Source organism: Alternaria novae-zelandiae (assembly GCF_023758075.1).
Source record: "Alternaria novae-zelandiae strain BMP 2774 chromosome Unknown scaffold_14, whole genome shotgun sequence".
In the NCBI taxonomy this organism is placed as follows: domain Eukaryota; kingdom Fungi; phylum Ascomycota; class Dothideomycetes; order Pleosporales; family Pleosporaceae; genus Alternaria; species Alternaria novae-zelandiae.
In genome coordinates, this window is record NW_026056974.1 from 877,775 (window position 1) to 904,291 (window position 26,517).

Genomic DNA, 26,517 nt, shown 5'->3' on the forward strand with positions numbered 1-26,517 from the left:
TCTTCATGTATGCTTTGGAGTATATTTATCGCATCTTGCGTGTGGTAGTAGTCGTTAGCACTATTCGTGGGTTAGTGAATGCATGTGTACATGACGTAACATCAGATGGCTACTAGCAACAGCACTAACATATTCCAGTAAGACGCGACCAAAGGTCTCAAACGGCACTCCGAGGCTCGCATGCTGTGCGCATCATCTTCAGCTATCAACCCGAGCAAGCGACATCCATGTAGCACGAATAAAGCGCTGGCGATCAAGTCCTCAAATACCCCAACTCGCCGCAGTAACGACGACGATGACGAAAGACATTTCGTTTCAACCCGATATTCCAGAACTGCATGTGCGTATCAGGCGAGAAAGCATCACGATAAACCAAACCTTGGCTTTGCGGACGGAAAGAATGTTTGATCAGGATGCATGACATGCAGAAGAGAAGCACCAGGTTGAGGAGCAGTAAAGATAGAAGAATGACGATGCTCAGTCCGCCCAGCTGCTATTCAGCCTATATTACCCAGGTTAGCGACGAGCTCGTACGACGACGGGCCGAAGGAAAGAGAGAGGGGGATCAACACTCATGTACATACGTACGTGGTGATATACCATGCGATACGAAATACGTCGGGAGAAGCGGAATACAGTAAGCAGTAACAAAGGTTGTATGCAGGTCGTTGTACAGCAGATAGGTAGGTGAATATAAATACATGCACCACGACCACCACGACCGCCATCGACATCTCGTCCCAACAACATCATTACTATCCACACGCGCCCACCACAAAAACAGCCAACCATGAAGCTCACCGCCATTCTAACCGCCCTGTGTGCAAGCACCGCCTTCGCCATCGACATCTTCGAAGCCGACGGCTCCATCAAAGCGATGGCAGAAGGCGATCTGCTACCACGCCAAATCCCAGGGTGCTGCTCCACCAACTTCAATGGGCCTTGTGTTTGCCCACCTGCGCCTTGTACTAGCTGCGGTGTACGTATTTCCTAGTCGAATCTAGAAGAAGGAGGGCTTAGAGAGCACTGGAGGGGGTGAATGAGAGGGACAAGGGCATCAAGGAACGCTTTGCTAACATATCTGGGTGTAGCTTGAGTGCTGCGGTTTTTAGAGAGGTGCGATAGTCCGCCATGACCGGTCACCTCTGGAAAGGACGGATTCTTCGAGAAGAGACGTATGAGATGACTGCCAAAGGGGGAAGAGAGGCAAAGACATGACGATAGAGAGAGAGAAAGAGAGAGGACACCGATGGCGTGATAGCCTAATATCAGCATGAAATCGGACATCTGCGCTGATACCTACTTTAGGTAGCGTACAAGTACAAATTTCAACATTTCGAAGTTTACGAGTGCCATGAAGAGTGAAGTAAATAGCTACTAGAAGCAATAACAGCTGACACGGACAGGACTACGACAGACATGCCTTCTTGTATCACTGCCCACTGACCGCCGACCCAGATCACCTTGGGCCACAGCTACGGGTAAATATCGGGACTCTCCTCCAGCCTCATATTTCCCAGGTACCAGGTCCGACAATACTCACACATGGCAGTGGTTTCTGCACACTACCACCTGGGCACTACCACCAACAACGCCAGCAACAACACCTCCATCGCACGACACTTCCATCCCACCCCACCGCCCCAACTCACCGCACAGCACCAAAAGTCGCAATGTGATGCCCAGAGGCGCCCAGATGTGAATCAGCCCTCCAGCCTCCTACCTAAATAGTACTACAAATCACAACAAGAACAGATCGGAACCCGAACCATTGGAAAGGTCGAGGTAATACAGTACACCAGAGATGGCGCCATAACACCAATCCATACACCAAACATTCCACCCAGGATAAGACCCTTCAAACTGGTCTTCTACACCTCATGTACAGCCTCGTCACTCGTGCCAGAATTGCGACGTGCAAGTCTAGGTAACTAAGTAGGATCGAGCGACCGAGAAACAACCGTGGAACCACTGTACAGGACAGGGAAGAAAGGCGGTGAATGTTCATGCGACAACCTTGGAAACCACTACCAAAAGCCGTCAAGTGGCGACCAGATACTCGAAACGAGGCTACCAGCTACCATCGTCGACCCAAGCAATCTATCACGACACTAAAACCGCTCTACTCCAACGGCGCGAAACCTAATACGCGTATGTACAACATCATCGTCACCATATCCTCCCATCCTCCCGCCCACCCAAAACGCTCCCTCCCTCATCACTCTCCCGCTTCCCATGGCCGGGAATGCAGACGCATCCAACTGCCGTTGACAGCTGCAGGTCATTGCCACGGCTCTTCTCCGCGTAACGAATACCTAGGTACCCACAGTAAGCAGTAGAGACAGATGGAGGTGGTGATGTGCGGTTTTGCCCAGGTGCTAGAGCTGGCTATTCAGCCTATATACCTAGGTACAGACTAACCTTGGAGACCAGACGCGAACGGGCCGAAACGATGCGTGTGGTGGGTGGGAATGGGCCGGCTTGTGTGTGCGTGGTGGGTGGGTGAGGTGAGGTGAGGCGATGCGGGAAGGGAAGGGAAGAGAAGCTGGAGGTACGCAAGGTACCCGTGGACGTGTGTGGTGTGGAGGTGGAAGAAAGGTTGGAGCTGTTTGGGAACACATGTAGTATACATGCTTATTTCCACACCACCAACAACATCCCCACATTCCGAATCCAATTAATAATAAACCACATCTACCAGCCGCCTAAAATGCATCTCACAGCCCTCCTCACCGCCCTCTGCGCGAGCACCGCGTTCGCAAAGCACATCCCCCAACTCGACGGCTCTGTCAAGATTGTACCAGATACGCAGCTTGATGCACGCCAGTTTATCCCGGATTGCTGCTCCAAAAACTTTGCTCCGCCTTGGGGGTGTGGGAGGGCGTGTGAGAATGCTTGTGGTGTGTATTTTGTTGTGAAATGAATGAAATGAATGAAATGAATGAAATGATGGATTGGGTGTAGTCTTCTTGCTGAAATCTTTGAGGAGGGGAGAAAGGATGGGGAGGAGTATATTGGGGTTGTGTATGATATCTTATCAGTGAAAGACTTGGGAGATTTTACGATCTATTTGCCTTGGCCTGAACGAACGAGTTTAGATAGTTCAAAATCAACGTCTGCTTTCCATAACCATCTTCACCGGATACCTAGTTCAACACCCCGTAGCTAGCTGTGATCCACATCCACATACACTAACACTAACAATCACAACAGCAACCACAAAGCCACCAGCGGCCACCTCCGACCCCATCTCCTCACCGCCGCATCACTTCATTCATGGTGTGATGCCCAGTACCGCCTAGATGTGATTCAGCCCTTTAGTCTGCAAACCCCAACCCTACCGGGCCGAAATGCAAGGGGTTCGTCTCCACAGAATGCGTACGCAGTGTCTGTGATGCAACGGACGAAAAACAAACGAGGCTGGATCAGTAGAGATGTGGAGATGTGGATATGTGGATATGTGGATAGATGAATGTACGTGTTGGGTAGGATGGTCGGCCGGGGTAGGAGATGGGGGATGGGCTGTGTGGGTATAAGTAGCTGGCTATAGCACGACCACGACCACCCTCCTATCCAGACAGACAATAAGAATACGTTTACCTACAACTCCGACCTCCTTATATCAACAACCATGAAGCTCACCGCCCTCCTCACCCTCCTCTGCGCGAGCACCTCCCTCGCCGCCACGAACTACGTCCTCCAAGTCGACGGCAGCATCAAAGCCTACGACGTCGTAGAAGGCGACCTACAAGCTCGTCAGCAGTTCGAGAGCTGCTGCGCCACCAGATTCGTGCCGCCGTGCGGCTGTGGTACCGACTGTCCTAGCTGCAGTGTAAGTACCGTACCTACTCTAGAGAAGAAGAAGAAGGACATTGCTAACAGTGCCGTGTAGGTCAGTTGCTGCGGAGTATGATTTCACTGAGACTGTATGGGGAGGGAGGGCTTGAAGGAGGAGGGGAAATTGGGAAAGAGGGAATGCATAATATTACATATGTTTATTGTTTATGCCAATTTGAAGGAGGTTCAACGGTCTTCCCACGTTGCCCAGAGATGAAAACGCCAGTATACGTGAAAACATGTGCCAACGCCGTCGCTATGCAGTTAAGAAACAAACATGATCTACTTTATCTCAGTTCCTTCCATGCCATCCATGGTACTGCGATGACGCAGATCGACACGAGCCACTCATGACTCCCGAAATAACATAACCACCACGTACGCAAAAGGTACTCCACATCAAATGAGAGAGATTGCAAGCCTCAGACTCGTCTACTTTCTCATTCCGGAGAAGTCTTTCAGGATGCCAATCATGTGGGTATTCGTCTGCTTGCCACCACGACGAGGACCCTTTTTCTTCTTGTTCGTAGGGGCGGCGACGATGACCTTGGCTTGCGTAGCGGCGGTCAGCTTGTTGGCCAAGAGCGCCTTACGCAGCTCGTCCGGGTTGTCAGGCACCTGGACCGAGTGCCAGGCCTTTGCGAAGACGGGGTCCATGGGCAGCATGAGAGAAGGGTCGTTGCCCCAGACAGTCTTTGGCACGCCGTCCTTGGCACGTCGCACCAGCACCTCCTTCTTGTTCTCCATCTTGGTGATGTCGTCGGCGACGGTGGACCAGCCGTCTTTCAGGTCTTTGATCTGCAGTCCCATGGCCGACTTCTGCGTCTGGAAATGGCCTTTGAGCTGCGCGCGGTCGTGGATGCTGAGCTTGCTCTTGTATTTGTAGCGTTCGTTTGCAGAGTCCCAGCTGATCCTGTTGCCGGCGTTGTCGGCGCGCATCAGCTGGCGCAGCTGTTCGCGCTGGATGTGGCCCGGTGGGATGTTCAGGTATTCCATGATGTCGTCGAAGGTGTGCCATTTTTCTTTGCGCTCGCGCAGGAAGTCGTTGACGTAGGTGAGGCGGGTGAAGACGTGCTCGCCGGTGCCTGTGTCCTGCGGCTGCGAGTAGACTACGGGGGGCGCTCCATCGGTAGGACGCTTGCGCTTGCCGCTGGCGGAGGAGCTCGAGGGCGTGGGTGAGGGGGCATTCATGCCTGTGGCCGAGTTCGCTTTGAGGAAGGACATGGTGGTTGTGGTGGTAGTGGTACAAGTTGAAGATGTGGTCGGGCAGGTGCGTGGTGGCTGTTGCCTGGTCAAGAATACCTGCTGTCGGTAGTCGAGTGTGCAGCGTCTAGCTAAAGAGTCGCACGGCAGACAACGGGGAAGGTCCGGTAGTAGTGAGCGTGGATGCGCGGAAGGTGCGACGGGTGAAGGTGAAGGTAGTGAATGGAAGACGTCGAGTGAAGGCGTCGGAGAAAGACGCACATGTGCTATGACCTCAACCTTGGGAGGCAGCCGCGCTAGTGGTTGGCCCCTGCGCGACCGTCGTCAAACAACTGAACTCGCGACTTTGACCGCGGACCCGTTCATTGTTCGCGTCAACACCACCCCCGTCCTTTGTCTCTTTTCTCCCCGGGACCCACTCGACCGACCCGGAGAATGGTTCGAGGCCTGCAATAAACTAATACACGATAATGGCGGCCACCGTCGACGTCGGCTACCTGGCCGCGTCCTATTCCGTCCCAGAGACGACCCTACAGTCATTACTATCAGAGCCCACCGTTGAGCTCGTCCAGACGCTCCTCACCCAGATCGAGGCGAAGGCGCGCGCATACGATGACCTCCAATCGGAGAAGATCCGCACCGATGTCGAGCTCGAAGCCGCCATCCAGGGCGGAGAGCAGCGCGCGCGCACCCTGAAGGCCACGGCAGAGAAGGCGCAGAAGGAGGCCGAGGAATTGAAGAAGAAGCTAGTCCAAGAGGGTACGAGATGCATGCGCTGTGCATATCCAATTGATACTGACGCGTTTATAGAAAATGCACGACAAGAGGCAGAGTCGGCGCTGCACAACCTGCGCGCCACGGCCACCAGCTCGACGTCTGAGACGCAGGCGCTGGAGTCGCGCATCAAGACGCTCGAGTCCCAGAACCGCGACCTCATGGCCATGCACGAGACCAAGACGACCGCACACGACCGCCTCGCCAAGGAGCTCACCGAGCAACACCAGAAATCCGTCGAGCTGCGCAAGCAGGTGTCGACGCTCGAGGAGAAGACGCAGTCGCTCGAGAGCGCCGCCACTAATGTCAAGTTCCGCGAGGCCAACCTGCAGCAGGAGATCGAGCAGCTGCGCAGCAACAACGACTGGTACACGACCGAGCTCAAGACGCGCGCCGACGACCACAGCAAGTACCGGAAGGAGAAGAACGCCCAGATCGCCCAGCTCCAGCGCGAGAACGCCGACGCCGCCGAGACCATCGACACCCTAAACCGCTCCGAGACGCTGTTGCGACAACACATTGAGGAGCTCAAGGGCAAGGCCGAGGAGGACCGCCTGCGCATCGAGGAGCTCGAGAATGCAGCGTCAGCCGCCGAGGCCCACTTCCGCATCGAGCTCGACAGCGCGCGCCGCCTGTCGACGCTGCACCAGCAGAACAACGAGATGACCAAGAAGCGCTTGGAGCAGCTGCAGTCGGACAGCAGTCGTGTACAAGAGGAAGCAGCGACCGAGATTGGCCAGCTCATGGCCGAAGTCGAGGCGGAACGCGAGAGGGCTGCCGAGGCCGATGCGCGCACTGCTGAGCTCGAGACGCTCGTCGAGACCCTCAAGAGCGACAATTCCGAGCTTCGAAGCTCCGTCCGCGTCCCCGGAACCCCGCGACACGACATGAGCATGAACGGTGGCTTCAGCACGCCCGGCCGAGCTGGCTCGCCTGCTGTCGTCTTCTCCCCTGGCGGCTCGCAGCTCAAGACCGATGCGTCCAAGACCCAGCTACTGATCGAGAACAACGACCTCAAGAAAGAGCTTCGCAAGGTCCGGGAGAAATTGGAAGAGAACACCGGCGTCCTCAACGACATGCTGCAGGAGCTGGAGCGTCACCAACCCGAATTCGACGAACTTCGCCGCCAGAACGATGCCCTGAACGAGCAGAACAACGAAATCAGCGCGCTTCTCGAAGAAGCCATTGCCGAACGCGAGGCAGCACAGCGCGACTCGCGCAAGGCGCTGGGTGACTTGGAAGGCGTACACAACGAATCCGCTCTACTGCGTCGCCAGGTACAGGACATGACGATACAGCTGCGGACACTGCTATGGCGTCGCCAGATTGAAGAGCAGGGTCTGGGCAGCCTCACAGAGGAACAGCAAGAGTTCATCGTCAACGCTGTCGAGAACAACCAAGTACCGGACAAGCACGTACCAGACGACTCGCCTACACACCAGATGATCACGAAGCACTTGATCCTCTACAAAGACATTGCTACCCTCCAGCAACAGAACGCCGAATTGACGCGCACACTCCGACAAGTGGGCGACGAACAGGAGAGGCAGGAGGTTCGCATGAAGTCTGAGCAATATCAGCAAGACGTCGAAGAGCTTGGCCGTCTACGCTCCGTGGTCGCTGAGAAGGAAGAAGAGATCAAGTCACTCAACGTTCGCTCGCAAACTCTCAAGACCGAGCGCGATATGTACAGCCGCATAGTTGGCGGCCGGGGTCAGTTGCCATCTCACTCGCAGTCAACGTCCGCTTTCGCACAGTCTGTGCCTGCAGGCGGAGCTCCTTTGCTTCTCGAGAACGGCTCCCCATCTCGCGAGATCCCAGAGTACAGCAAGCTTATCAAGGACCTTCAATCACACATTGACCTGCTCAAGGAGGAGAGTGCCACGGACCGCACTACACTCAAGGCGCAGGTTGATGGTCTGACCAAGGACAACTCTCAGCTCCAAAGCGACAAACTCCGTTTTGAGTCGCAGGTGCGTCGAGAGCAGGACAGGTATGCTCGTCTTGAGGGCAGCATCAAACTGCTCCAATCCGAAAAGGACTCCCTCCAGGAACGCTACAACAAGGTCCAAGCCACCATGGCCCAACAGGACGACAGGCTTGTCAAGGCCACCCAGAACGCCGCGGAAGCCGAGGCACGTCTTCAGAGCTTGCAGGGCGAGATGGTGCAGCTCAAGGCATCTCGGGAAATGTCCGCGACCATCGAAGCACGTCTCAAGGAAAGGAACCAGGAGTTGATGACTGAGCGCGATCGGTTGAGCAACATGGTGTCCTCGATTCAGAGTCTGCGCAACGAAGCTGAGTTGGCCACCGCGGAAAGCCGTCGCGAGTTGCAGAACACGGTGGACAAGCTTCGGACAGATTTGCAGAGCGCTGAAAGCAAGCTGGAAGACGAGATCGCCGAGCACAAGAGGGCCACCCAGCAACGAGACTACGAGCGAACCGAAACGCAACGACGGATCGACGACCTCATCGCAGCACGTAACAGTGCCGAAGTCAAGTCCGCGACCGCTGAAACGACACGCCACCAGTTGGAGCAACGCCTCAAGGAACTCCAGAACCAACTCCAGTCATCAGAGGAGCGTCTACAGGCTCTTCAACCACGATCGCAGGCCAACGATGAGCAGGATCCTGTCAGCCGCGAGGAAGAGCTGGCGGAACAGGTTTCAGACCTCAAGCGCAAGATCGAGCGCAAGGAAGAGGATCTGGAGGCTGTCACAGCCCAGATTGCCGGCTTCCAGGATATCGCCCAGGATGCTGAGAACCGATTGCAGACCTTCGTCGAGGCCCACGAACGCCTCCAGGAGCAACTTAACCTTGCACAAGAAGAGAAGGATGCTACTATCCGCGATCTGCAACAGCGCGTGGAAGACATATCTTCTGAGCTCGCTACAAGCAGCACTGAACTTACCGAATTGCGAGGAAAGCATGAGCAAGACACGTTGGTCCTCAGACAAGAGAAGGAAACCTTGGAGGCAGAGATCACCCGACTCAACAACGATGTAGCCGACTACAAGGCTGAGGCCGAGAACCAAATGCAATACGTCAAGACCCAAGCCGACATCGCCGAACGCGCCCAGAAGGACTACGAGCATGAGTTCCAGAAGCACGCCGAGAGCATGACGAAGCTCCGGGAGCTTCGGGACGAATACAACCAGCTTCAATCCCAGATTACCGAGTTCAAGACGCAAGCAGAAGCTGCACGCACAACGCTGGAGCAGAGTCAAGAACATTGGAAGTCTACCGAGGGCCGCTATGAGGAGCAGCTTGCCGAAGCCAGACGCCGTCACGACGACTTGAAGCAATACAACCAGACATTGCTCAAGCAGTTCGACGAATACAAAGAGCAAATCAACAGCTTGAAGAACGACCGTGGCGCATCGACTGGGGAACCAAGCAGCACGGAGTCCGGCTCCAACAACCTCCAGGACATCGAGACCTATCTCCGCCGAGAGAAGGAGATTCTGGAGGTTCAGCTGAACCTGAAAGTGCAGGAGTCCAAGCGTCTCGAGCAGCAACTCACACACGCCCAGGGTCAGCTCGACCAGACGCGAGAGAAGCTACTGGAAGAGCAAGCCAAGGCCTCGGGTTCGCAGAGCAACTCCAGCCTTGCACATCTCAACAAAAACCTCGAAGAACTCAACGTCTACCGCGAGAGCAATGCGACGTTGCGCAGCGAAAACACACGTCTCCAGGCCTCGTTTGCCGAGAAGGCCAAGGCACTGGAGGATCTGCAGGCTGAGTTGGAACCCTTGCAAGTTCGCGTAATCGAACTTGAGGGCGAGCTCGAGCTCAATGTAGGTCACCTCAAGGCTGTTGAAGAGGATCGCGACCGCTGGCAGAAGCGTCACCAGGATGTGCTCCAGCGATACGATCGCATCGACCCCAAGGATCTCGAAGATCTCAAGCAACAGATCGAAGACCACAAGGTGGAGCGCGACCAGGCACTCGAGCAGGTAGCCGGCCTCAACGAACAGATCACAGCTCTCACAAGCGACGTACAGAAGGCGAATGCTGAGCGAGACAACATCAAGGCGGCTGAGAGGGAAAAGTTCCAGAAGACACACAACCAGCGCATGTCAGAGAAGAGGGCTGAAATCACCGCACTCACTGCACAACTCAAGGAGTCGCAGGAATCGAGTACAAGCTTACAAGAGGAGGTCGACCGCATCCGCCAGGAGCTCACCAACGCACAAGCCACAAGTGCGACCGCCGGACAATCCCAGGAGCGAACGGCGGCACTTCAGAAGGAGCTGGAGCAGACCCGCGCACGACTGGCTACGACCCAGCAAGAGCTTAATGCTGCGAAGACTGCTCGCGACGAAGCCATCGCTCAAGCGAACACTTCTACTCAGGCGGCTGAGAATGCAGATGCGGGCGAGGAGGGTCAGATCAACGAGAACTCCGACGCTACGACACCACAGCTGGCTCTTCTGCAGAAGCAGCTGGGTGAAGCTCAGCAAAAGGCTTCGAATGCCGAGAGCAGCCGATCTGCCATTGCAAACCAACTATCCGAGCTACAGGCGCAGCTGTCGACACTGGGCGAGCTCCAGAAGGAAGCCGTAAGTTCCAGTCACGTTCATGTTAAATACCCCAGACTAACGTTTCCGCAGGCTACCAAAGACACCACCATCGGCGAGCTTCGGAACCAGCTTGCACAGCAACAACCATCATCGAACCCGGCTTCTGGCGAGCCCGCAACCGACTCTACCACGGCCGTGGAGACTGAAAAGCTCAAGGAGGAGCTCGCTGCGAAGGCCGCCGAAGTCGACGATTTGCGGGCTCAACTTGCTAGTGCGAAGTCTGCACAACAACCTGCAGAGGGTCAGACACAACCGGAAGCCTCGCACAACGATGAACAGATCACAGCCCTGAAGGCTTCACTCGACCAGCGAGAGGCCGAGCTGAACGAACTCGAAGCATCGTTGAAAGCCCGTGAAGACACGATCACTAGGAGAGAAGGCGCCCTGGAGAAGATCAAGAACAAGTACAACGAGTCTATCAAGAAGACCAAGGCCGAATCCAGCGAACAGGTCGAACGCTTGAAGGAGGCTCATCAAGCCGAGCTCGAGAGTCTACGACAAGAGAAGCAGGCCGCTGTCTCGACTCAAAACGCCCCCAGTGAAGGGACATCCGAGACTCAACCTGTACCGGATGGCATGATTAACACACAAGATCTACCCCGACCTGCAGTCACGGAGGACCAGCTCAGGAAGTGGTTCAAGACCAACAGCGGGGTGTTGGCGGTGGTGAAATCTCAGATTCACATGAACCTCGAGAAGCAAACAGCTGCGAGGGATGAGAAGATCAAACAACTCAACGAACAGATCAAGCAGCTCAACACACAGATCGAACAGCTCAAGACTCAGAAGGCCATCGATGGCATTACGGGTGTGAAGCAGGAACCTGAACAACCGAAGGCGGCTGGTTCAGGCGAGGACATAGCTGCCGTCAACGCTGCTTGGGAGAAGAAGCTGAAGGAGAAGCTCGAGGAACTGGAAGCGAAGCTGACCAAGACGCATGAACTGAAGGCGAAACTCAACGCTTCGCAGTTGAAACTGTTCAGGACAAGGTTCAGCTACGTCGAGAAGGCTGCGAAGGAGACGCCGACTGAGGAGGTTGCAAAGGTGTACGCCGTTGCGCTGACCCAGAAGCCCGTGGAAGCCACCAAGCCTGCACAACCCGCCACACCCGCCAAGTCTGCTCCCGCACAAGCTGCACCGAATACATCAACACCAGCACAGCAACAGCCAGCAGCGCCTTCCGCAACCAACACGCCTCAAGCGAACGGCACCAACAACGCCACTCCTACCCAGCCCACCCAGCCCAATCCCTTCCTCCAAGCTGCCGGCCACGGCACCAACCCAAACCCATTCCAGCAGAACCAGAACCAAATGGGACGAGGACTACCGCAGCCAGGTTTCACAGTCCAAGGCCAAGCCCAAGCTCAACAGCCTCAAGCACAGCAGCAGCAGCAATCCGGACGCGGCGCAGGAACCGGGGTCCAGGCCCTCCGCGGCACTCTCCAATCCAACATCCCCCGTGGTGGTGGTGGTGGTGTTGGTGGAACCGGCATCCCCATGCCTGGCGGACGCGGACGAGGTCAGAACCTGCCGCAGCAACAACATCAAGGTCAGCAAGGTCAGAACCAGCAACAACAGCAAAACCAAGGTCCAGGTGCATCGCAAATCGGTCGCGGAGGCGGCCGGGGTGGTGGACGGGGTCGCGGCCAACAGAATCAGAATCAGGCTCAAAATCAGAGTTCGCCTGCGAGGGGGCTTAACCCCGGTGCTGCGGGCTTTCAACCTGGTCAAGCTGGTCAGGCTGGACGTGGACAGAAGCGTGGGGCTGAGGATGATAGTGAGGGTGCGACGAGGGGAGGAAAGAGGCCGAGGGGAGGAAGGGGGGGTGGTGGTAATGGAGGGCAGGCGGGCGCTGAGTAGGAAATGTCATGAGTTCGAGGAATCAAGGGATGAGGATGGGATGAGATGAGATGGGGATGCGAGCATATATTTTCTTTCTCTTTTGTTCAATGTTTTTTCTGAGTTTCACGTTCATGGTTATCTTTTTCCCGAGGGATGAAGGATGTGTTATCAAAATGGGTATGTACAGCGAAGTTCATGCATGGGATTAGTAAGGCTCTGGGATGAGTTTCCGATCTTCCAGGATGTGTCTGTACTATAGCATTACATGGTGTTTATGGGAATTTGAGATTTTTGTGCGTTCTTAGATTCATGGGGTTTGGGGTGCTGTGTCGTGGTGTGTCGATGAACTAAGACTCTACAAGTGATGGCATGCCCGTGCGCCGTACGGTTATTCTCGAGGGTGAGAAGGTGAAGTGATGATTAGGTAGGTCAAAAGACTCATAGCATCATCCGCGTCAGCACGAGAGCTCTATTCTCGCTTTCTTTATCTTCTTGTAACTTCTGCGTGCTTTGTGCATGTCACCTACATGATTCAATCATTTTTGGGTGGGTGGGGGAGGCGGAGGGGTGGAGGTGGAGGTCTTGCGACAGTCAATAATTGCATTTTCCCTAGCTAACGCTACGTCATCCTCCCCCATCATCAACGCCGATCTTCCAAAACTAACCCACCAACACCCCGCGGGATAGCCTCCGCATTGTTCCCCACGTGTGCGTCGTCCCCCGATCACGCGACAGAACCTGTCAACTAGGTGGGTGGGGGAGGCGGAGGGGAGGAGGAGGGGAGGTGGTGGAGGTCTTGTAGGCTTTGCGCTCGAACTTAAAGTCTTATCGCGAGGGACTTAGATGTGTACGTTTGTAGGCAGGTAGTAAAGGTCTCGCACACTATTCGCCTAGACACGATTTACTAGAGTCTCCCCCCGGTTGAAAATGCACCGATCACGCGGCAGAACCTGTCAACCCCGGAATCGGCGACCCATGCCAAGCTCAATTTTCTCTAGATAAGCTTCTCGCGCGCTAGTGGTGCCCTCTTTGACGTCGCTTCACTCGCTCACCTATGGAAGCCAAGAAGCTAAGTCTGCCTCCTAAAGCTTGTATAAGAGGAGCCGCGGCAGATAGCAAGACGGGATCTGAGTGGGTGGGTGATGGTTGAATTACCTAGTTGGGCCACGGGTGAATCCGGGGTCTAGAGAAGTGTGGGCGAGCTTGGGTGATCTTCGGAGAAGGAAATTGTGGGTTACGTAGGGTGATGGGTGGGTGATCTGCGGCGGATGGGATGGGGTTGGGAGCTTATATGGGGAAGCTTGCGTCTTCTAGAATGATTCTTCATTTTTGCGCTTCTCACGATATCTAGCGAAAGACATATACCAAAGAGTGCCTCACACGATAGGATACTATAAACACTCAGAAGTAGCACGCACCTAACGGACTGTACAAACTCTCGTAGCACGCTCGATCTTCGACTTTGTCGACATATTACAACACCACAACAATGTCACCACACTCAACACAAGACCCGTGTATTCCGTACGGCCGCGGTGGAGCAGGAAACATGCGTATGCCATCCCTTCCCTTTGCCATTATCAACCTCCCCGAACCACCCACACTAACACCGCCCCAGACCGCCGTTCCTCCATAGCGCACACCTGGGCCAATATCCTCTCTTCTTCCTCCTCAACCGACTCTAACAGAAACCTCGTCCTCACATCCAGACCCGCCGACCACTACGCCGCGTCGAAAACAGAACGTAGAAGACATTCAAGTTCGAGGTCGGAAGGAGGGAGGAAAAGTAGTGTAGAGGGGAGGAGGAGGGCGAGTAGTCTTTGGAGTAGGGAGACGGATAGGAGTGGGGAACATGGGTTGGGGTTGAAGTTGGGGAGGTTGTTTAGGCGGGAGAGAAAGGAAGATCATAGGGGTGGAGAGAAGGATGTGGAGGATTAACAAGAGAAGGAAATAAGGATGTGAAAGTCACAGGTTGTTTTTTGGTTGAGCGTTATGCTATGCAGAACATGTCTGCACATCTCTTTGGACGTTTACGTTTATGTCTATTCCCTTATTCCTACCTAGCGAGAATGATACCAATTTCTTCCCTTGTTCATCTATACACAAAACATCCCCTTTCTTCCTCCTTCTCATTCACTCTTTCCCCACCATCCTCATTCTCTTCTCCCACTTCCTCTTCAAATACCTCAACCCCTTTCCAGCTCCCATCTCTCAACCTCCTAACCACGCGCCCTCGACCGCGACCGCGACCGCGCCCTCGCGCGCGTACCCAAGTGCCCCGTAACCTTGCGCAACCCCGGGACAAGACGCGAAAGCCTCTTGTGATTCCGCATGCTAGACCTGATGTATGATTAACTCGATATGAGCCGTCGGTGTAGGGAGTGACTGTGTACTCTGGTTCTGCTTTTCCACTGGCGGAATCGTCGCGTCTGATGTAATCTGTGTACGAGGACTTCAAGCAGGCGACGGGCCGAGGCGATGACGAGCGGTCGGTAGATGCGTGGTTGGAGTTGCTGGGGGGAAGATGGATTTCGCTGAAGCGTTTATGGCTTTCACTTGTCCGTGTATAGCTTTCACTCGTGCGTATCCGGTCTTCACTGGAGCGTATGCGGCTTTCGCTCAGGCTTGGGCGGGAGTTTATGAAGGATATCGCATCGCAGCGGATGGAAGGGCGGCGAGGAGCCATGGTTGGTCGAGGCGTCATACTTGGGACAGTAGGACTGGTTTGGTGCGTGGTTGGGGGCATGGAGAAGATAACGTGCGGTAAAGAGAGGAAATCATTCATGTTGTACAACCACCATGCCACATGGTCCAACGCTCATATTAAACCCCAAGCACATATGCGCAAGGACCACGTCTCGCCATCGAATCAATCTCCATACCACCGATGCCAACATATTAATATCTCCGATCTTCGTTTTGACCCGCTGGTTTGGAAATGAACGCGTGCGTGTACGATACACAATATGTCCTTTCACACCGACACACCGGATCATGGCTTCTCTCAACTGCGAACCAATGCCTATTCTTATCTCAGGCGTATTTTGATTTGCCAGTAGGAGGGATCTGCTTCGTCTGTTTATTCCGTTTGCGGGTAAGGTAGACCACATGGCGCACAGTTCTGCCACATTCTTGCATGCAACATGTGAAACAGCAAGGGCGGGCCGGCGATCTTCCACCCTAAGTACGCCAGGCTGCGGGATGTCTTTCACAGTACACGTGCGAAACGTTGCAAATCATGTGGCGGTCTGGTTTGGAGTCTCGGTATTTATTGCTGGGTTTGGGGGTTCTTGTGTTGATCGAGATTGGCGGGGTGGTTGATGTTGGCATCGCTTTTCTTTGTTCTCTAGTCAGACTACTTTGTCAACTGGTGACGTGAATGGTGGATGCTTGCAGGACTCGAGTCAGTCGAATTGAATCTGATGTGACATTGGATTGCTTGCTCATTTACAATCGTGATCTTGAGGTGGTCGTGGCCGCCTACAATGGCACCGCCGCACCGTCACCTCGCAGATCACTACCTCCACTCCAGACCTGCACACCGTCGTCTACGTGTCGCCGGATGATCTGACCTCGACCAAACATACCGCGTCCGTAGCCATCCAGTTGCTTCACATTATGGCCGAGTGCTCGCAGCTCCTCTACGACCTTTTGGTCGATACCCTCTTCCAGGTAGATCGTCGCGTCAGTCATCTTGCCGTCAGCGCTAGGCATGCCGGCTCCGATACAGAAGCGTGGTGAATCTAGCGCAGCTTGCGGGTTGAGTTTGAAGACTTCTTGGTTGAGGAGCACCTGCACGTGACCCTGAGGTTGCATGAAACCGCCCATGACGCCGTACACGGAGTGCAGACTACCATCGTTGATGTATGTTGTCAGGCCAGGGATGATAGTGTGGTATGGTCGCTTTCTCGGGGCCAGAACATTCGGGTGGTCTTTGTCGAGACTGAAGTTTGCACCTCGGTTTTGCAGAGTGAAACCGCAGCCTTTGGGAATAATGGCGGTGCCGAACCCGCCATAGTTACTGTTGATGAAGGAGATTGCATTTCCTTCGGGGTCAGAACAGCAGAAGTAGACAGTGTCGCTTTGCAGATGTGCTGGAGAACCATGGACAGGGGCTGAGATGGCCTTCTTTTGATCGAAGAGTTTTGCTCGCTCAGCAAGATATTCTTCCGAGATGAGCTCGGCAGATGGCACTTTGACGACGTTCGGGTCTGTGACGAACCAATGAGCATCACAGAAGGCAATCCGCAATGCTTCGATGACGGTGTGAAGATATTGCGTGCTGTTGTGGTCTTTGAGACTCCACTTTGGAATCTTCTTCTGCTTCTCAAGTTCCTGGATAATGCCGAGGGCCATCAAAGCGACGATTCCTTGACCGTTTGGTGGATGTTCCCATAGCTCGATACCGCCGTCGGGTCGCTCTCCAACACCTTGGCCTGTGTACTTTAGCGAGATGGGGTCTACTGGCTCTGTCCCGGTTTCTGCATGGTGTTTGAGATCGTCTAGAGTGAGATAGCCACCGAGATCTTGCACTACTTTTACGAGCTGCTCGGCTACTTCGCCCTCGTAGAATCCTTTCTTTCCGTGCTTGGCCAGCAGTCTGAAGGTGTTGCCCATAGTGGGGTTCTTCATGATCTCTCCGGCTTTGGGCGCTCTGCCATCCTTGAGCATTTCGCGCCCGTTGGGCGATGCTTTCAAGAGGTCCTTTTCGCTCGCTGCCCACTGCAAAACGTCAGAATGTCACCTGTTCATGAAGCGTTGCAAAACCTACGAATGTTGCTGATAGCTCGGAGACTGGGAAACCGTTCTCCGCGAGATCGATGGCGGGCGCGAGCACGTCCTCCATGCTGACCTTCCCACTACCAAATCGCTCTACACAGTCAACCCATCCTGCTGCTGCGCCAGGCACTGTCGCGGCATGTACGTGATCCATGGGAATCTGGCCGCTCTGGCCTTCTGCGATGTTGAGGTCTTTCCTGACCTTGTCGAGAGTGACGTTCGCACCACTCCGGCCGGAACCGTTCATGGCAGATACCTTCTTCGTCTTCGCATCGTAGTACAGACAGAACATATCACCGCCGATGCCCGTTGAGCCCGGCTCTGTGACATTGATGGCTGCCGCAACGGCCACCGCAGCATCCTTTGCAGCGTTAGTATGTGATGGGAGTGGTGATGGATTACGTCATACTGCCGCATTACCACCTTTCCTTAGGATCTCGATTCCAGCAGCGGCTGCGAGTGGCTGCGTACACGACACAATACCTTTGGTACTGTGTACAACTGAACGGCGACTGGGGAAATGGACGAATTGAGGCTCAGGATGTGGGTAGACATTGCGCGTATTCGAAGTTGTATTGTTATCCATGGCGACTTTGGCGACTTTGGCGGGCCGTTCTTGCTCAGGCTCTTGTTGGGGTTTGGACCTCTTGCTTCGTCGTGGGGTAGGCATGGGGACTTGAATTGTGAAGCTTGGAGCTATGAGTGGGGTACGGGCAAGCTGCTATGGTATACCTAGGTACCTAAGTAGTCTCCAACGGTTATCCCCGGAGATGGTTGATGCCGTTCAACGTGCCGATTTCGCTCGATAATCCCTCGGGACATATCGCAGCGTCCCCGCCTATCTCCATGACGTCTCCATAACAGGAAGGTGGTAAGGCGGTGTAGTCCGCTTTAATCTGCCGGGGTGAGGGTTATCATCACGTGCACACGTTCCGAGCCGATCGGAACGCGAATTGGACATGGAGAAATTCACAGATTGGAGCTTGAGGCAACTCGACGATGCTTACAACGTCATGGATATGTCGCAATTGCCTGTCGCGCATTGCTCGCCCGTTGATAAATCGCGGCATTCGGCTCCAGAGTAATGGTATGTATTGAATGTGTCCGGTTTGGCCCAGTCGCTAATATCGCATAGCTGCGACATCCGAGTCTATACCCCCAGCCCTCCTCACAAGAGCCCGCGCAATCGTTTCCGAGCATAAGCAACTCACAGAAAAGCTTTCAAATGGCTTTGACACACGCGCGGCGAAGAAGCTCGGCGAGTACAGCCCGATCGTGAACGCATTAGGAGAATGGGACAAAGCCAATGAGGTAAGCGGGACATCGCAGCCAGCAGGAGCATTTCAGTAGCTGATATGGACTAAGTCTGTGACAGAGCTCACCTCGATGATACACGACTCCTCGACCGATCCCGAACTACGATCACTCGCTTCCGACGACCTTGGAGAAACACGGACGCAGCTCGCCAATGCTTCACAGAACCTCATCACCTCTCTGGTACCGGTACACCCATTTGCACACCTACCATGTCTTCTGGAAATACGGCCTGGCGCGGGCGGATCAGAGGCAGCTATATTTGCTGGGGACCTCTTTCGCATGTACTCAGCCTTCTGCAACCGCAATGGCTTCCGTACAAACCTCCTCAAGTATGAGAACATAAATGGCACGACTGAAGCGGGTGTACCACTATCAGAAGCCATCATTGAGGTGGAGAACGATGGCGCATATGGCGTCTTCCGATGCGAAGCAGGTGTGCATCGGGTACAGCGCGTACCCGCCACTGAGGCCAAAGGACGTACACACACGAGCGCGGCATCCGTACACGTGCTACCTAGTGTACAGGAGAACTCTGCAGAAGAGCAGGACTTCGAAGACCCTGAAAGCGACTACTACATCGACGTGAAAGAGGTCAAACTAGAAGTCATGAGGGCAAGCGGTGCCGGTGGCCAGCACGTCAACAAGACCGAGTCAGCAGTTCGGCTAACGCATATTCCCACAAACACGGTCGTCGCGATGCAAGATTCTAGATCCCAGCACAAGAACAAAGAGAAGGCTTGGGCGCTTCTGCGCTCGCGTATCGCCCAGTCAAGACGCGAGAAACGCGAAGAGGAGATGGCCAACATGCGACGAAGCGTTATTGGTGTGGCGAAGATGGGCCGCGGTGACAAGGTGCGGACCTACAACTGGGGTCAGCAGCGCGTCACCGACCATAGGAGTGGAACCACTGTGCATGATTTAGACGATGTAATGGGTGGTGGCCAGACGCTTGAGAAGGTCATGGAAAGTGTCCGCAGCTGGCTCATGGAGCGAGATGTTGAAGCCTTGATCGCGGATGATGCTGGATCGAAGGACAAGAAGTGAGGTGCAGAGGTATGCCCGGACAGAGATGATCTTTCTCATCCGGTATCCGTATTGCACAACATGTACGAAAGGCACCTGGAGAGCAAGCCTGTGGAATTACATCGCCGAACCAGCGCTCAACAAAAAGCAGGGCCATCCACATAGACGTACGCTGTCGGATGCATTCATGCGAACTGCCGGAACCGCACCGCCGGAATCGCGAATTCAAATGGTTTCAATCGAGCTACACCCAGTACTTGTTTTCGTCTCTGTTCCCAACGTGACTGCGGCAGCATTCATCAGAAGGCCCATTCTGTCTAACTAAACAGTATTCTCGTCTAATGAAAACTCCGTCTGATGGATGAGATAGGCTTGCGAACCGCATATAGGCTACTCAGAACCCCACCGGGGTCGTATTACCCTATGTACGCCATCTTTACCACAACGCAACCAGCACACCAAATCCGATCTATCCAGGCCCGCCACCAAAAACAAAAAGCTCGTAGCTGAGCCGCTCGCCAAGTCCATAGGGCCCGATTTCCACACTGCGGGGTACATGGAACCTTTTCCCGGCAAGATGCTAGCCACAAAGGCCTCTTCCTCACGATGTCGCTACAATCGAGTCAGTCTAACCATGCGCCACCTTCGATCCAAAATGGGCCCAGATCGTCACATTGCTGAAACGTTCGTCAATTCCCCGCACTCAGTAGCTGCAAACTACCCCAGGTTTCGCTTGTGCTAGTCACTGGAAACCAGTACGAGTGGGTCGAATGTGGGCTTGGTACGCGCCTACTGGATCGCTACATGAAGTTGACTGCATCTTTGAGAGGCCAAGGTGAACTGGTAGGAAGACGTTTTCAGGAATGTGGGGTGCGTTTGGTATCGGGATGTGGGAGGGATTGGGGATATAGATATAGGACAGCAGCTGTTCCGTTATGCGGGAGATAGTTGCGAACAACCCTTCTTTTTCTTTGAAGTTGCAGTACCAAATCAGCAGAATTATTGTACTCCGCCTGGTAGATCATGGCTTCAGATACCATCCAACCCGACTACGAAAAGGAGAAACAACAAGTCAGCCATCATATCGAACATGCAAACCCGCATCATGCTACAGACCTGTCGCTGGAGTCACAGCATGAACAAACGGACCAAGGCGTGTATAGGAATAATGCCCAAGCACTCAAAGGAGACGACTCAGATGGCAAGGTAGAATGGAGCGTCCGTAGCATCTTCGCCGCCATCTTCCTCGCCGCCCTATACACCGGTACAACCACCCCTCCTCATCCCATCCCATCCCCAACCCAAACTAACCACCTCACCCCAGGCTCCCAAGTAATCCTCTACTTCGCCGGCGCCTCCCTCTCCTTCATCGAAGCCGATCTCAATCTCGACCGCGGCTCAGCCTGGCTGCCCACCGCCAACATCCTCGCCATCGCCGCCGTATGCCCCTATGCAGGCTACCTCCAAGACCTCTTTGGCAAACGCTACATCGCGCTCTTTGGCTCCTTTTGCATCTGCCTCGGATGTGCGTTGATGGGCAGTGGACAGAACTTCGGACAGCTGTTGGCTGGTATGGCGATTTCGGGGGCGGGGGCTGCGACGGGGGAGTTGACTGGTCTTGCTGGGTAAGTTGTGTTATTTCTTCCCTTTCGTCTGTTGTCTTCTGTTCTAGTTTCTTCATCCACTGGTTCAGTTGCCACGTCCGCTATTATATCAATCCCCTACTAACACCCCACCCCAGCCTCGCAGAAGTCGTCCCCGTAAAATACCGCGGCTACTCCCTCGCCCTCGTAACCGCCTTCGTCCTCCCCTTCTGCCCCTACCTCCTCTACGTAGAACTCTGGTCGCACTCCGCCACCGGTCCAGGTTGGCGCTGGGGCCCCTGGGTCGCCCTAATCTTCAACGCAATCGTCGGCATCGGCCTCGCCCTAACCTACTTCCCTACGCGCCACACCAACTCCTCCCCCTCCTACACGCGAAAAGCAATCTTGAAAAGAATAGACTATGTAGGTGGCGTACTCTCCATAACAGGCCTAACCCTCTTCCTCGTTGCCCTCCAATCAGGCGGCTACACCCACCCCTGGACCTCCGCCTACGTCCTATGTACCATGCTCATCGGCCTCCTCCTCATCCTCACATGGATCCTCTACGAAGCCAAATACGCCGCATACCCCATGGTCCCCGCCGCCCTCTTCTCCGGCCAGCGCATCGTCGGTCTCGCGTATGTCGTTGCGTTTAGCGCCGGAATGAATTTCTTTTCCATCTTAAACTTCTTCCCGGTTACGTTTAGTAGTGTTTACACACCCGATCCAGTTTCTATTGGACTGAGGGGCTTGGGACCCGCGCTTACGACGGCGGTGGGGGCGATATTTTTTAATGCGGCACTGAGTGCGTTTCCGGGAAGGACGAGGGAGGTGTTGCTGTTGGCTGTGGGGATTATGACGGGTTTTGCTGGGGCGCTAGCGGTTATGACGCCAGACAACGAACGCTTGGTGCTGTTTCTGGGGTCCATGGCGGGCTTTGGTGTAGGCGGCGTTCTTGTTCCTGCTGCGACGGTTGCGATGCTGGTTTGTCCGGATGCGCTTATCACAACCGCTGCAGCGTTGTCGTTGTCGATTCGCACGGTTGGCGGCAGTATCGGGTATTCTATTTACTATAACATTTTCGCGGGGAAGCTGACGAATAATCTACCCAAGTACACGGCGATGTATGCGGTGCAGGCTGGTTTGCCGCTGGAGAGTGTGGAGGCTTTCGTGGGCTTGTTTCTGACGGAGCCGGAGAAGTTGGCGGAGGCGGGTATTCCGGGTGTTACGCCGCAGGTTATTGAGAGTGCGACGATTGGGACGAGGTGGGCGTATAGTGAGAGTTTGAAGTATGTTTGGGTAAGTCCACATCATCCCGAACTAAACTTCCAATCAGCTACTACAGGAACTAATTTTCAATCTCAACAGTTCACGAGCATCGCCTTCGGAAGCATAGCAATCATCTGTACACTCCTTCTCCCCAGCACAAAGAAGTACCAAACAAACCGTGTCGCTGTGCGGATCTGAGACACTACTGCCTCAAGAGAGTACTTAGCTTTACATCTTTCTTACTAGTTAGCTCTTTAGTTATTCATACAATAATCAGAGCACGACCCAATTTCGTACTAAATGTCCACTCTCCACCACCATTTCACAATGAAGGAACGGAAGAACGGGTGTAGACAAACATCCTCAAGCAAGGTATTCAAAGATAATGAATCTATGGTATAAAGTGGGTTCTACTCCAACAGTACGCAAAGCAAGCGATAGAAAGCCAAAAAGCGACACTCGCTCCCAGAGAACCAGGTCAGAGTGCATGATTCAGTTCGTCATGCATCTTGTCTCATCTCATTCCATCCATCCATCCCTTTCCTCATTGATCGTGCCATGCACACTTACCGTCCTCCACAAAGCGCGACGCCCAAAACACCCTTATACCATCCCATCCAATCAATGATACCCACCCAAATCCATCTCGTACTCATACTCCACCCTTTCCCCTTCCCCTACCCCACTCCCACTCCCACGCCCACTCCCACTACCGCTGATTAAAGAACCAGCTCGTCCGCTTCCCCTTATTCGCATCCCCTCCATCACCGTCCTGCTTCTGCAGATTGCCAATGACAGGGAGGACAGGCCCATCCGCGACGGGCCCACCACCGCCGCCACGAAGCGGTTTGGCGATGCGGGACCCGACGCCGCCGAAGCCAGCGTAAGATGCGCCGCCAGCGGGGGAACCGAGACCGCGGGTGGAGCCCGCTTTGGCGGACTCGAGGCGCTCTTTGACGGCTGTGAGTTGGGCTTCGAAGCTGTGAGGAAGAATAGGAGTTAGTATGGTGGGTGGTTTGTGAGGAGGAGGAGGGAGGGAGGGAGGGGGCAAGTTACCGGTGATTCGCAGCTGTGAGTTTCTCCTGAGAGTCTTGCAACAAGCTTTCTAGAGACTGTATCCGCTCATTGCGAGCCATGAGTTTGCGCTCGGCGATGGCGACTTCCTTCTTGAGGGAGCTGTTTTGCTCGACGAGTTGGCGCTGGACGACGGTGAGTTGCTCGAGGTTGCGCTCGAGGAACATCATCTTCTTCTGCTGAGCGCGGTTGTTGGAGGTACGGAGCACGTTGTTATACTGCTCGCGTGTCTCGTCTAGCGAAATCTCAAGCTCGACAACCTGTGGCTTATTAGCAATGCGTCTTCGTTTGAGAAGCTCAGTCTGCTCACTCGTTCACAGCGGTTCTGGAGGTCGCGCATGAGGCTCTTCTTCATGTTGTCAAACTCGGCAATCTGCTGTTGCACAGTCTTGCCGTTGATGCCGTTTGCGACACCGTTGGCAATGGCGCCACTCTTAATGCGCTGTTGCAGGCTTTCGTTCTCGGCCTTGAGTTTCTGGTTCTCTTCCAGCATACGTGCAGTATCCTGCTTGAGGCTTTCGACAAGTTCGAGGTTGCCTTCTTGTCGGGCAGAGTAGGCGTCGGCGAGACGTGCCTTGAGCTCCTCCTTGTCTTGCTCTGAAAGGTTGCCTTCGAGGAGTTCCTCATACTGCGTCTGCAAGGTCTCGCAGCGTGCCTCCAGTGCTTCGCGGCGCTTGGCATATGTGTTGTCCTCCTCACTGCGGGCAGTAAGGGAGAGCTCGGCTTGTCGTACAATGCCCTGTGTTTCGACGATCTTCTCCCGCAGGCCCTTGATCGCATCCGGAGCAATCGCCTCGCCGGCTGCGCTCATGTCGTGGAGCTGGTCTAGCTCCTCTATGATCTTCCGTATCGTACGCTCGTTGTCACTGAACACCTCGCCGCCGAGATCGAAGCCGGCCATCATTTGTGCCATTGCCTCGGCCTTCTTCCTCTTCTTCTCGTCCATAGCGGCGGAAGTCTCCTTGGCGTTCATCTTTGCGTCCAGGAGCTGTTGCTTGACGTCGTCCAGCTCGGTGGTCAGCTCAGAGTTGGCTTCCTTCAGTCCGTCCATGGTGATTTGCGCCTCCTTGCTCTCAAACTGGATCTTCTCAACCTGCATGCGCATTTCGTTGAGCTCCATGGTGATTCGCTCATTGTCCTTGTTCGTCTTCGCGTCCCGGTCTTTGTAGTATTGAAGTTCCTCTTTGGCAGACTTGAGTTGGTCCTCGGCCTTGGCAAGCTGTGATTCTTTCTCGGCAACCTGGTCTTGGAGTTCGTTCTCTCTTCGCAGAAAGTCGTCCTTCTCATCCTTGTCTAATGGTATGCTGGGTGTACCTGCGCGTTCCAGGTCCATTCGCGAATCAGGTCGTGGCGTTTCAGAGTTTCTCACACCTTCCAGTCTCGATGGCGTGCCCGGACGAGGCGTTGTCGCTGGCTTTCTGCCTGAAGATGGACTAGTCTCCAGAGGCGGTATCCACTTCTCCTTGGGGACGCTCTCGCCTCCACGCCAAAGCGAGACCTCCCCTTCGAGCGAACCAATGTATGTCTCGTATGACGTGACTTGTCCTTGTACCTTCTTGAGCATGGCCTTGAGCTCAGCCGGACTGAGTTCGGCGTTGACCTTGGCCTTGTTCTTGATAGTCTTTGCGCGCATACCGAATCGAAGTGTTCCCAGCGTTTCGGCATCGTTGTAACTACTCGGCGAACAGTTGATGATCAGGGTCGTCCGGGAGTTACCACCGAGCGATTCTTGGAGAATACGTGTGAGCTTTGAGTCTCGGTAGGGGATATGTTGCGTCTTGCTGTCGGTCAAGCAGTTGATGACCATGCCCAAGGCACTTAAACTCTTGTTGATCTTCTTTGCTTCCTCCAGCGTCTGTCCACTCGCTCCGGTCTTGCCAACCTTCTCAGAACCAGCCAAATCGACCAAGAAGAGCTGTCCGCTTTTCAATGACCCGGTCTCGACGTTCTTCTGGTTGACCGTTACGACAAAGATGGAATGCGATCGCGAGGATTCGGCGTTCATGTTGGTAGCTGACACCGCTCGTGCAGATCCACCTCTTCGGAGGACCTCGTAGACTTCTTCCTCGCTCGAAACGTATACTTCCAGCAGGCCCTTGACGTAGACTCCCCTGTTCTTCTCTTCGTGCACCGGCAGATTGTCGTTTTGGGGAACCAAAAGATCGCGGATGCGCTCCATGTAAATCTCCATGTAACTGACGCGGACGGTGTATTCAATGTTGCTCGGCGATGCCAGAATGCTTGCGAAGATTTGCTGGATGATACGCGGGATGACTCCCTTGCCGACCTCATCGTCCATATCGCTACCCATCATGGTGTACGACTTTCCGGCTCCCGTCTGCCCGTAGGCGAAGACTGTTCCGTTGTATCCATTCAAGATATCGTCGACGGTGGGGCGGATAGAGTAGTCGAAGACGTCGGCCTGGCGGGAGTTCATGTCGAAAACGCGATCGAAGGTAAAGGCCCCGGAGGCCTCTTTCGACTAACACACAGCATTAGTGGCTCTGCTTTGCATCCCTCGAGCTGGCATGCCGTACCTGGATCGTACATGTGTCGTCGGATTTGAATTCGACTATGGGCTCTCCGCCGCTGGCTATCTCGACCTTGTTCTGCGGGCGGAACCGCGCCACCACTGCAGTCGTACCGTCAGTAACCCGTCTACCATGCGTGTCTGTGTCTCGTGTATGGCGGCGCACCTTTGATAGTATTGGAGCCCCTGTCGCCCGTTTTGTTAGCCATGCCGCCCCTCTTCGCCGCCATGTTTGAGCTACTTACGACATGATTGCTGCTGTTCAGGCGGTGCGGCCCAGAGGCCTCGCTCTGTTTGCTTCGCTCGCGCTTCGGGGCAGGTGTTGCTGCAGGCCCGCCGGGAGGTCCTGTTGTGGCACCGTCACGTCTCGCTGTGTCTCGGCGCGTGGGAGGTGGGTAATTACAGGCCCCGCTATGACTATGGTTAAGGGGAACTGCTGAAACGGCCACGGAGGCTTCCTGGGGCACGCCGGGGACTCCTTCGCTGCTCGCGCCAGAGGAAAGTGAGGGGACAACAGCACGGGGGCGCGCGCGGTGAGGGAGACGAGCGATGTTGATGCCGGCCGATTGTCGAGGTGCGGGCTGGGGCTTGTGTTGATACGCCCAGGGTCTGCATGCCCATAGCGCGCCTTCCTCCTCCCCGCCGCCAACGGCCGTGACGCAACCTGCCTGGTCAAAGCATGCTCTGCGCATCTTCCTTTATG

At 54.7% G+C, this 26,517-nt stretch overlaps 7 protein-coding genes across 7 annotated transcripts; 4 read left to right on the forward strand and 3 right to left on the reverse strand.

Annotated features, from left to right (window-relative positions):
• Window positions 1–3,631: 3,631 nt before the first annotated feature.
• On the forward strand, window positions 3,632–3,913 carry J4E88_007133 (uncharacterized protein; the record flags this gene model as incomplete). The annotated part of the gene is made up of 2 exons (XM_049400754.1): window positions 3,632–3,832; window positions 3,893–3,913. 2 exons carry the CDS (start codon window positions 3,632–3,634, stop codon window positions 3,911–3,913), a joined length of 222 nt encoding a protein of 73 aa, XP_049253702.1.
• Window positions 3,914–4,269: 356 nt separating this feature from the next.
• On the reverse strand, window positions 4,270–5,061 carry J4E88_007134 (uncharacterized protein; the record flags this gene model as incomplete). Its single annotated transcript, XM_049400755.1, has 1 exon — window positions 4,270–5,061. One exon carries the CDS (start codon window positions 5,059–5,061, stop codon window positions 4,270–4,272), a length of 792 nt encoding a protein of 263 aa, XP_049253703.1.
• Window positions 5,062–5,510: 449 nt separating this feature from the next.
• Window positions 5,511–12,257, forward strand: J4E88_007135 (uncharacterized protein; the record flags this gene model as incomplete). The annotated part of the gene is made up of 3 exons (XM_049400756.1): window positions 5,511–5,799; window positions 5,851–10,376; window positions 10,428–12,257. 3 exons carry the CDS (start codon window positions 5,511–5,513, stop codon window positions 12,255–12,257), a joined length of 6,645 nt encoding a protein of 2,214 aa, XP_049253704.1.
• A 3,462-nt stretch (window positions 12,258–15,719) lies between these two features.
• Window positions 15,720–17,688, reverse strand: J4E88_007136 (uncharacterized protein; the record flags this gene model as incomplete). Its single annotated transcript, XM_049400757.1, has 3 exons — window positions 15,720–16,961; window positions 17,011–17,379; window positions 17,428–17,688. 3 exons carry the CDS (start codon window positions 17,686–17,688, stop codon window positions 15,720–15,722), a joined length of 1,872 nt encoding a protein of 623 aa, XP_049253705.1.
• A 329-nt stretch (window positions 17,689–18,017) lies between these two features.
• J4E88_007137 (uncharacterized protein) lies at window positions 18,018–19,379 on the forward strand (the record flags this gene model as incomplete). The annotated part of the gene is made up of 3 exons (XM_049400758.1): window positions 18,018–18,105; window positions 18,154–18,329; window positions 18,384–19,379. The coding sequence occupies 3 exons, from the start codon at window positions 18,018–18,020 to the stop codon at window positions 19,377–19,379; spliced, it is 1,260 nt and encodes a 419-aa protein (XP_049253706.1).
• A 1,002-nt stretch (window positions 19,380–20,381) lies between these two features.
• J4E88_007138 (uncharacterized protein) lies at window positions 20,382–22,408 on the forward strand (the record flags this gene model as incomplete). The annotated part of the gene is made up of 3 exons (XM_049400759.1): window positions 20,382–20,622; window positions 20,683–20,983; window positions 21,100–22,408. The coding sequence occupies 3 exons, from the start codon at window positions 20,382–20,384 to the stop codon at window positions 22,406–22,408; spliced, it is 1,851 nt and encodes a 616-aa protein (XP_049253707.1).
• Window positions 22,409–22,919: 511 nt separating this feature from the next.
• KLP1 (Kinesin heavy chain) lies at window positions 22,920–26,064 on the reverse strand (the record flags this gene model as incomplete). The annotated part of the gene is made up of 6 exons (XM_049400760.1): window positions 22,920–23,190; window positions 23,267–23,544; window positions 23,595–25,766; window positions 25,822–25,916; window positions 25,981–26,000; window positions 26,060–26,064. The coding sequence occupies 6 exons, from the start codon at window positions 26,062–26,064 to the stop codon at window positions 22,920–22,922; spliced, it is 2,841 nt and encodes a 946-aa protein (XP_049253708.1).
• Window positions 26,065–26,517: the final 453 nt, after the last annotated feature.